Source organism: Oncorhynchus kisutch, linkage group LG5 (genome assembly GCF_002021735.2).
Source record: "Oncorhynchus kisutch isolate 150728-3 linkage group LG5, Okis_V2, whole genome shotgun sequence".
In the NCBI taxonomy this organism is placed as follows: Eukaryota; Metazoa; Chordata; class Actinopteri; order Salmoniformes; family Salmonidae; genus Oncorhynchus; species Oncorhynchus kisutch.
The window spans coordinates 67,521,872-67,532,582 of NC_034178.2; the positions used below are offsets into that span (position 1 = coordinate 67,521,872).

The 10,711-nt window shown below is 45.2% G+C and overlaps 1 protein-coding gene across 1 annotated transcript; it reads left to right on the forward strand.

The window, feature by feature from the left end:
- Nucleotides 1-2,633: 2,633 nt before the first annotated feature.
- LOC116374242 (serine/threonine-protein phosphatase 4 regulatory subunit 1-like) lies at nucleotides 2,634-8,551 on the forward strand. Its single transcript, XM_031825710.1, has 4 exons — nucleotides 2,634-2,769; nucleotides 4,775-4,909; nucleotides 5,230-5,371; nucleotides 7,484-8,551. The coding sequence occupies exons 1-4, from the start codon at nucleotides 2,665-2,667 to the stop codon at nucleotides 7,627-7,629; spliced, it is 528 nt and encodes a 175-aa protein (XP_031681570.1). The 5' UTR covers nucleotides 2,634-2,664; the 3' UTR covers nucleotides 7,630-8,551.
- The last annotated feature ends 2,160 nt before the right edge of the window (nucleotides 8,552-10,711 follow it).

A 10,711-nucleotide genomic window follows, 5' to 3' on the forward strand; every position in this document is an offset into this window, starting at 1 on the left:
GCTACTTAATATAATGTTTACACACCCTACATTACTCATCTCATATGTATATGTATATACTGTACTCTATATCATCTACTGCATCTTTATGTAATACATGTATCACTAGCCACTTTAAACTATGCCACTTAGTTTACATACCCTACATTACTCATCTCATATGTATATACAGTACTCGATACCATCTACTGCATCTTGCCTATGCCGTTCTGTACCATCACTCATTCATATATCTTCATGTACATAATCTTTATCCCTTTACACTTGTGTGTATAAGGTAGTAGTTTTGGAATTGTTAGGTTAGATTACTCGTTGGTTATTACTGCATTGTCGGAACTAGAAGCACAAGCATTTCGCTACACTCGCATTAACATCTGCTAACCATGTGTATGTGACAAATAAGATTTGATTTGATTTGTTGGAAGAAGTAGGAGTGGAGCAGTCCCTAATGTTGGAAGAAGTAGGAGTGGAGCAGTCCCTAATGTTGGGAGGAGGAGCAGAGCAGGCCCTACTATTGGGAGTAGGAGCGGAGCAGGCCCTACTGTTGGAAGAAGAAGGAGCAATGGGGGAAATTCATTCAAATAATGACATTCCTTCATTAACATTTCTTCGGGCTAGGCATCCCGCCAGCGGAACACCTGTCGACAACTTCCAGTGAAATTGGAGGGTGCACAATTCAAATAAATAATCATAAAAATTATGGATATTAAACATTTAGCTACATACAAGTGTCTTATATCGGTTAAAAGCTTAAATTCTTGTACATCTATCTGATGGGTTTTACAGCAAATGCATGCCATGCGATTGTTTGAGGACGGCACCCCACATCAACATATTTCACCGGCACAGGCTTCATAAAATCACAAATAGCAATTAAATATTCACTTACTTTTTAAAAATCTTCTTCTGATTTGCAATCAAAAGGGTCCCAACTACTACATGTAGTGTCGTTTTGTTAGATAAAATCCTTCTTTATATCCCAAAAAGTCAGTTTAGTTGGTGCCATCGATTTGAGTAATCCACTCGTTCAACACGCAGAGAATGGAATCCAAAAAGCTATCGCTAAACTATGTTAAACCAAGTCAAAATACGTTTCTATCTAATCCTCAGGTACCCTAAAATGTAATTAAACTATAATATTTCATACGGAAAGAATTATGTTCAATAGGAAAATGATATTAGTAAGCGCGCGCACAGACTGCTTTCCAACTCTGAGTCCGAGTTCTAAAACGAATTTTTCTTCCTCATTTGGGAAGAAAAAAGCCTGAAACTTTGAACAAAGACTGGTGACATCTAGTGGAAGCCATAGAAATTGCAATCTGGGAGCTGGATTTGAATATGCCCCTATATCTTCCATTGTAAGAGCATGTGCTCAAAAAAAAAAAGGAATTCCGGTTGGTATTTCTTTGGATTTTCTCCTAACATATCTATTGTGTTATACATTAATTTAACATTTTTAGAAACGCCAAAGTGTTTTCTATCCAATGGGTCCAATTATATGCATATCTTGGCTTCTGGGCCTGAGTAACAGGCAGTTTACTTTGGGCATGTCAGCCAGGTGGAAATTCAGAAATACGTATCACATGGTAAATCTAGAGTGGATTTTCTGACTGACTTGACCTGTGTACTGAGTTCATATGGTTGTCATAGAACCAATCTCTCTTTCTCAATAACAACATGTTTAGTTTACAGGTACTCTTGTTACTCTTATTTCATTTGTCTCCACTTCTTTTGATACTTGTGCCTTGCGTCACTAATAAATGATCATTTGTTGTCCAGGGGTTTTGTAATGATGAATAATGGTAACTTTGGGGAAACATGATGAGGGTGTTTCCACCAATTCGGTGCCTTTTGAGACGCGTAACTTTTGGTTTCACCCAATTTGAGCATTCTGTCATAACGAACTCATTTTCCCATTCATTTAGATACCAGCTGACCGGGTGAGTCTCCCATTCATTTAGATACCAGCTGGCCGGGTGAGTCTCCCATTCATTTAGATCAGGGCCAGTCTTTCTCATTCATCTAGGATCGAGGCCTCCAGATTTCTCCCAATAGAGGGCGCACTTGCCACCAGACTGTGATATCATGCACAATTTTAGTATTCCACTTGGATGGGCCTTCCAATGATCACAGGGTTTCATCCAGGTCAGCAGGGCGGATCAGCCAATGAATGATGCTCTTGAGCAGGATGGCATATGACAATAAATCACTAACATTGGGCCCGTATCCTCAGTATCTCGGTGTAGGAGTGCTGAACTAGAACCAGTTTTGCCTTTTAGATCGTAATAAGATTATATGGACAGATCCTAGATCAGCACTCCTACTCTGAGACAGTTTGTGGATTCAGGTCCTGGCCCCGTATCTGTTTGTGCTCTTGTCTACTCCATCAAGCCAAACACAACAATGAGTGACAGGGACTTGGCATGATGGCACAAACAGACACTCAGGTTAACATGGCGCTCCATGCTGTCACAAAAGCAGTCGCCCTCTTGGTTTTATTTACTCTGCTCTCCCAATGCATATTGAAGTATTGTTGGACTTCTTTGTGGAGTGAAGATATCAGAGATATCAGAGAAAGAAAATGTACTTTTCTTTTTAGAAAGAGCCAGTGTGTGTTGAACAGAACGTCTTCATGTGTGTGTCCACAGGCAGCTGATCTTGATCATGGAGTTGTACAGCCACGATGATGTGTATAACTACCTCAGACAAATAGCACTAACCCTCTGCTCAGACAAAGTGTCAGAGGTCCGGTGGATCTCTTACCAGCTGGTAGGAATGCCATTTGTACTTTAATTGTTTGGGGGAATGATGTCACAATGTTTTCTTTATTATTGTTTAACAGCCTCAAGTACTCATATTGTCCTCAATGATATGAGGTGTGCTTGTGTGCGCATGTCTGTATTGTGACAAACTTCTGTGGAAGTGACAGTCATCTCATCTTCATGCACTGACCTGCCTTTCTTAAAGAATGGGAAGCATCCAAACATGGTTTGCCTCACAAATGGCTGAAAATATTCCATTGTCTGTGTCAGGTCCACATTAGGTAGACATCAATAGAAAAACAGGAAACTACTATGAAATAACAAAATATTTCAGTTGTGTATATTACTTCATTTTTATTTGATCATCTCATCTCTGCTCAGGCAGTAGCAGCCAGCCAACCATCTAACGGTATCTCTGTGCTTCCCATACTCAACAGTCTTTTAGTCCTCCTACTTAGCTAGGCTAGTGGCTAGCTGGTAGCTGCCTAAGTATGCTGCAGAGCTGTCTGACAAAATCATTTGACTAGTTCTTTAAAGAAGACGTGGCATAATTTCAAGACTGCTTATATCCAGCTCCTATAACTATCAATCGGGTAGGGTTACTTTGCGTACTGTCTCTATCCCTCTCGTCATGTTGGGTACATTCCTCTCATGCAGTCTGTTGTGCGGGCTCTGTCCGAGCCAGGAAGAACAGGCGCAATGGATTGTGGTCATTGTATTTAATTACCACGTTTATGCGCTGAACTAGTTTGAAATATTTGCTTCATGAAAACTACAACTCCCTTCAGCCCAGCATCCCACATACACTATATAGACAAAAGTATGTGGACACCACTTCAAATGAGTGGATTCGGGCTATTTCAGCATCACCTGTCAAATGGCTGTGTGCTCGATTTTACACCTGTCAGCAATCTCCATAGACAAACATTGGCAGTAGAATGGCCTTACTGAAAGGCTCAGTGACTTTCAACGTGGCACCGTCATAGGATGCCACATTTCCTACAAGTCAGTTTGTCCCGATCAACTGTAAATGCTGTTATGTGGAAACGTCTAGTGGCAACAACGGCTCAGCCGCGAAGTGGTAGGCCACACAAGCTTACAGAACGGGACCGCCGAGTGTTGTAGCGTGTAATAATCAGTCGCAACATAATCAGTCGCAACATTCACTAATGAGTTCCAAAATGCCTCTGGAAGCAACTTCCCTCACAAGAACTGTTCTTAGGGAGCATCATGAAATGGGATTCCATGGCTGAGCAGCCGCACAAAAGCCTAAGATCACTATGCGTAATGCCAAGCGTTGGATGAAATGGTGTAAAGCTTGCCGCCATTGGACTCTGAAACAGTGGAAACGCGCTACCTGGAGTGATGAATCACTCTTCACCATCTGGCAGTCTGACTGATTAATCTGGGATTGACGGATGCCAGGAGAACGCTACCTACCCGAATGCGTAATTACCAAATGTAAAAATGGTCTGGGGCTGTTTTTCATGGTTTGGGCTTGGCCCCTTAGTTCCAGTGAAGGAAAATCTTAATGCTACAACATTCAAGGAATTTCTAGATGATTTTGTGACAGCAGTTTGGGGGCCTTTTCCTGTTTCAGCATAACAATGAAGTCTCCGCAACAATGTTCCACCATCTAGTGGAAAGCCTTCCCAGAAGAGTGGAGGCTGTTATAACAGCAAAGGGGGGGGGGACCAATGCCATATTAATGCTAATGATTTTGGAATAAGATGTTCGACGAGCTGGTGTCCACATACTTTTGGTCATGTATTGTATTTACAGACACAGCCCTGATAGGATGATCTCCAGCCCACCCATTACCCAGATGAACAGTCATTGGTTTATTATGATCAGATCACATTGTGACGTCATGCTGTGGGCCAAAAGATCCATCCTTCCTGAACAGGCTGAAATTCCAGGCATTTTCTTCAAACAGCTCATACACAATTTCATACTGTTATTTCGACCTCGTATTGTGGAAATGTCATCAAATATCATCTTGTCTGTCCCAGGTGGTGGAGATCTTACAGAAGATGTATGCGTGTGGAGCCCACGAGCTGGGCCTGAACTTCAGCAACGAGCTCATCGTCCGCTTCTGCCACTGTCCAAAATGGGTGGGCCGCCAGGCCTTTGCCTTCATCTGCCAGGTCAGGACACACATAGTATTTATGAAAATAAATCCTTACAAACACTAATCCCAATAGCTGCTGCCTTCAAAATAATGTTTAGTGTGAAATTGCATCAGCCATGCTTGCCATAGAACTATTCTGAAAGAAGGCGGAAGTGAGAATTGTATGCCTGACTGCTTGGTCATGTTCATTAGGCACCAAACAGAAGGGAAACTGATTTTTGAAACATTTTCTGTTGCATTCCCTAATGAACACGAACGGCTCTGCTTACCATCTGTCATCTATCTATCTATCTAAATCAGTTTTTCTATTAACTCACTCTCCGCTGTGTTCCCCAGGCCATCGTGGAGGAGGACTGTATGCCCATGGACCAGTTTGCCCAGCACCTCCTCCCCAGTCTCCTCAGCCTGTCGTTGGACCCCGTGGCCAACGTCCGCGTGCTGGTGGCCAAAGCACTGCGGCAGAGTGTCATGGAGAAAGGTAAAGATTGGGCCCTCTTATCTACCCAAGAATATGGTTCATGCATGAGATGCTTTATGCTATTGAGAAAGTCAAGAATGGAATAGAACATAATTTGTCTTCGAGAGGGAATATGTCTCACACATTTAAAAGCCCACACCAGAAATCCACTTTTTCGAGATGAAAGATGATGGTCAGAGCTTACCCATGGTGTTGTAAATGATTTACCTCAATAGGTCATCATTTTAGTGAAAGTGTCAATTATTTGTCCTTGAAGTGGGAAATCCAAGGTGGGACATTTGCGGAAATCTGTGTCAATGCCATGTCTTTTCCTATGAGATAACGTGCAAATTCTTTTCAGACTCCATTTATTTTCAGGGCTGTGTTTTATTTAAATGTTACCACCCACCAGCATGACATTGTTTATTAATCAGAAACAGCTGCACAGTTCTTCCTCTTTAGCAAATGAGCTGAGCCAAAACATCCTCTTGTCCTAAGCCATGGAGCATGTTAAAATAGGGTGTGAGCTATCTCCTGTTAGTGATATGAGGCAACCTCCAAAGTGGTTCAAACAGAGGGCTTGATTGACATAATGTGTATGGGAATGTTCTTAAACAGATTATAACCTGGGTGGTTCGAACCCTGAATACTGATTGGCTGAACCGTGGTACTGTAATCAGACCATATACCACGGATATGACAAAACATGTATTTTTATTGCTCTAATTACAATGGTAACCAGTTTATAATAGCAGTAAGGCAGCTCTGGGGGTGGTGATATATGGCCAATATACCACGGCTAAGGTCTGTATCCAGTCACTCCGCGTTGCGTTATGCTTAAGAACAGTCCTTAGCCGTGGTATATTGGCCATATACCACACCTCCTCGTGCCTTATGTAGTGGCAAATCGGTTCAAATATGACACAACCAGGAACTTTGTGAAAATCAATGTAGACTTTTAATACAACAGTATCTTAAGCCGGAGCGGTCCGCGGAACACACACCCTTTTTCAGAGCCCTCGCTCTGAGTTATACACCTACCATCTAAGTCCCTCCCATATGCAAATTAAGTTACATCCCAATCCGTACTTCCTGCTTGTTCAGCCCAACAACGCCCCCATCTGCTTTCCATTAGATCCTAATGGTGACAAGACCCTTGCTTTGTCCCTTCACTCAGCTTAATGCGTTCTCCTGTTTGTGTTTTATCTAGGGTCAGCAGACTGTGGGTCTCCCCTGTCATTCCTTCAGCGTCTTCATGTCCTAAGGATATATGAGTCATGTCTATTATCCATCAGTTGGTCATTTGGCTGACCCCCTCCTTCGTATATCCCTCTGACCTTTGTATGTCCAGCCATTTCTAGGTGTCTATGTGTCTGCATTACTTTAGTGTTCCCAGCTGTTCCATACTCCCATGGTCTTTCTCGGCTTTCTGTCCTATACAATAGACAATGCATTTTACCAGAACAGGAAATTAACCCATACATGTATCTTTCTCTTGTATTACTATAATCATGTATATGATTTTCTCCCACACTTATTGCTTAAATAGAAACAGAAATAGACGTATGATGCAATACACATGAAATGAATAAATAGCAGAAGAAGAGCATAACTACTAATTATATTGAATAGAGCAATAGCAATAGGCAAGTCAAGCACAGTACATGACAATAAATGGTGACTGGTCTTGCAGGTACATTTACATTTTAATCATTTAGCTCTTACCCAGAGCGACTTCCTGTTAGTGAGTCTTTCCCACTTCCAACAGATTTTCTCTCTCTCTGCATGTTGTTGTTTTTGATCCTCCCAAAATGTGTTGTGCCGTATGTTTCTGATATCCAAACGAGCATACCACTTAGAATATAGTTTTTCCTCTCTCTTCTGTGGACTATTTTCTCCCTTCATTTTGTTGTTAATGTTTTGCCCTCTATTCCTCATTGTTTCCTATCGTTCTCCATATTTCCCCAGTTTCCTACATTCTTATATTTAATTATGTAAAGTACTGCCCACCGGTCCACCCATTAGGGCCTCATTGATTTGAATTGGGACACCCATTCTAGTAATTATATTTCTATAGTTGGGACCCATGTAAAATGCACTTTAATTAAACACTGACTTGACTTGTACTTGCAGCGTACTTCAAAGAGCCGGGCAGTGCCTACTTAGAAGAGCTGGAGGAGACGGTGATGACCCTGCAGGCGGACAAGGACAGAGACGTACGCTTCTTTGCCAGCCTGGACCCCGACATGGTGCTTATGGACACTTCTGCTTTAATCTAGAACCTTCCAGCCTGCTCCAACACACAGCCAATAACTATCACCAGCATCAGACCTGACCAGAACACTCGCCTGCAGGAAATAAAGGCACTGATACAGAAACATACATAGAATCAGTCATGTGCTCTCTCTCTGTCTCTCTCACACACACACACACACACACACGATCTGAAAACCGCACCTCGCTAAGCTAAAACAGCCACCGCAAAATGGCATCGGATTCCAGGTGGAAAACAACCCACCATGCGGCTCGGCTAGCGTCCCGTCGTCGAGTCACCTCAACCCATCTGTATCCAGCTGGTTCTCTCAGGTCCTCTGGTTTCATCACGGTTTCTCTCTCTCTTTTCATCTTGTCTTCAATGACCTCCGTAACCACTACTGCTTAGGAGAAGGAACAACCGCACCACTTGGCACGAAACAAAATATGTTCATGAACTCGTGGCATCTTCCCTCTGTGTGTTTACTACGTCAATAATGTGATCCAAGTCTCCCAGAGACCAATGAAATACCTCTGATTGGACATAACTCAGGCCAGTTTCGCCATAGGGGCGTTTAGCTTATAGAATGAGGTACAGCGCTTTAGAACGCAGATAGAAATGGAATGTATAGATAGACTCACTAGAATTGTGATTCTTCTATATACAATGCATCTGTACATTCTATAACGTTGCTCTCCCCTGAATAAACCTCGGGTGTCAGCGGGACCTCGGGTGTCAGCGGGACCTCTGGTGTCAGCGGGACCTCAGGTGACAGTCAATTTTGCATCCCAAATGGCACCCTATTCCCTTTATAGTGCACTACTTTTGACCAGGGCCCATAGGGCTATGGTCAAAAAAGTGCACTGTATAGGGAACAGGGTGCCATATTGGATGCAGCCCTTCAATTGTGTTTTGGGGTTATTTGGGGTGTTCACGACTCAAGGGCTTATGATAAAGTGACAGTTTGTTGTAAACCTGTAGTAAGAAGAAGCAGAAAAAGAGAGTGATAGTTTGGTAAAGACCTGTGAAGCACTCCCCCCTTATCCACCATGTAGGCCATCATTGTAAATAAGAATTTGTTCTTAACTGACTTGCCTAGTTAAACAAAGGTTAAATTAATTTAAAAAAATGTAAATCCACTTCAACATTGTGGATTCCAATCCCATTTTGGCTTTTCAGTCAGACCACTGGGCGGCCGACCCAGAGAGAGTGCAGGAGCCCGCATGGGATTCGTTAAAGCAGTGTGAAGAAGGCTATAGGCGAATGGAGTTGGAGAAACAGACACGGCGGCGCAGAGCGAAACCTGAGAGTCACCCCAAAAAATGTATTGGGGGGGGGCTCAGAGGGAGAGTGGCTGAGTCAGGAGATGGACCTGAGCCAACTCTCCTTGTTTATTGTGAGGAGCCAAGGAGGAGACCAGAACCAGAGCCGGTGTTAGAGGTGAGCGAAGATGAGACTGTGAAGGAGTTAATGGGGAAAGTGGAGTGGAGAGTAATGCGGGAGTTGCTAGCTTGGTGCTATAGATATCATATTCGTCCGACGGATCGTGTCGGGGATTTGATGGCACCTGAGTTAGCGCTCCATACTCGTCCTGAGGTGCGTGTTAGTCGGCTGGTGAAGTTGGTGCCAGCCTCACGCACCAGGCCTCCTGTGCACATCCCTAGCCTTGCACATCCTGTGCCACCTCCACACACCAGTCCTCCGGTAGCAGCTCCCCGCACCAGGCTTCCTGTGCGTGTCCTCGCTCCAGTATCACCAGTGCCCGCACCACGCATCAGGCCTACAGTGCGCCTCGCCTCTCCTGCGCTGTCGGAGTCTCCCGCCTGTTCAGCACAGCCAGAGCCTTCCTTCCCTCCTGCGCTGTCGGAGTCTCCCGCCTGTTCAGCACAGCCAGAGCCTTCCTTCCCTCCTGCGCTGTCGGAGTCTCCCGCCTGTTCAGCGCAGCCAGCGTTTTCCTCCTCTCCTGCGCTGTCGGAGTCTCCCGCCTGTTCAGCGCTATCAGAGCCTTCTTTCTCTACAGCGCTGCCGGAGCCTCCTGCCTGTTTGAAGCAGCCTGAGCTGCCAGTCTGCAGGGTGCTGTCAGCCTGCATGGAGCAGTCAGAGCTGTCAGTCTGCATGAAGCAGTCAGAGCTGTCAGTCTGCATGAAGCAGCCAGAGCTGTCAGTCTGCAAGGAGCTGCCAGTCTACAAGGAGCTGCCAGTCTGCAGGGAGCTGTCAGTCTGCAAGGAGCTGTCAGTCTGCAAGGAGCTGCCAGTCTGCAAGGAGCTGCCAGTCTGCAAGGAGCTGTCAGTCTGCAAGGAGCTGTCAGCCTGCATGGAGCAGTCAGAGCTGTCAGCCTGCATGAAGCAGCCAGAGCTGTCAGTCTGCAAGGAGCTGCCAGTCTGCAAGGAGCTGCCAGTCTGCAAGGAGCTGTCAGTCTGCAAGGAGCTGTCAGCCTGCATGGAGCAGTCGGAGCTGTCAGTCTGCAAGGAGCTGCCAGTCTGCAAGGAGCTGCCAGTCTGCAAGGAGCTGTCAGTCTGCAAGGAGCTGTCAGCCTGCATGGAGCAGTCAGAGCTGTCAGTCTGCAGGGAGCTGTCAGTCTGCAAGGAGCTGTCAGTCTGCAAGGAGCTGTCAGTCTGCAAGGAGCTGCCAGTCTGCAAGGAGCTGCCAGTCTGCAGGGTGCTGTCAGCCTGCATGGAGCAGTCTAAGCTGTCAGTCTGCATGAAGCAGCCAGAGCTGCCAGTCTGCAAGGAGCTGTCAGCCTGCATGGAGCAGTCAGAGCTGTCAGTCTGCATAGAGCAGCTAGATCCGCCAGTCAGCCATGATCTTCTAGATCTGCCAGTCAACCAGATTCTTCCAGATCAGCCTGTCAACCAGAATCTTCCAGATCTGCTAGTCAACCAGAATCTTCCAGATCTGCTAGTCAACCAGAATCTTCCAGATCTGCTAGTCAACCTGAATCTTCCAGATCCGCCAGCCAGCCAGGATCTACCGGAGCCTACTACCTACCTGAGCTTCATCTCAGTACTGGGCTTCCTCTCAGTACTGGGCTTCCCCTCAGTTCCGGGCTGCCCCTCAGTTCCGGGCTGCCCCTCAGTCCCGAGCTGCCCCTCAGTCCCGAGCTGCCT

Bases quoted from the DNA above. Each gene is read 5' to 3' on its own strand.
- LOC116374242 (XM_031825710.1), top strand. From the start codon at position 2,665: ATGGAGTTGTACAGCCACGATGATGTGTATAACTACCTCAGACAAATA. The intron at 4,910-5,229 runs GTCAGGACACAC...TGTGTTCCCCAG, and splicing joins CCTTTGCCTTCATCTGCCAG to GCCATCGTGGAGGAGGACTG. The intron at 5,372-7,483 runs GTAAAGATTGGG...TTGTACTTGCAG, and splicing joins GCAGAGTGTCATGGAGAAAG to CGTACTTCAAAGAGCCGGGC.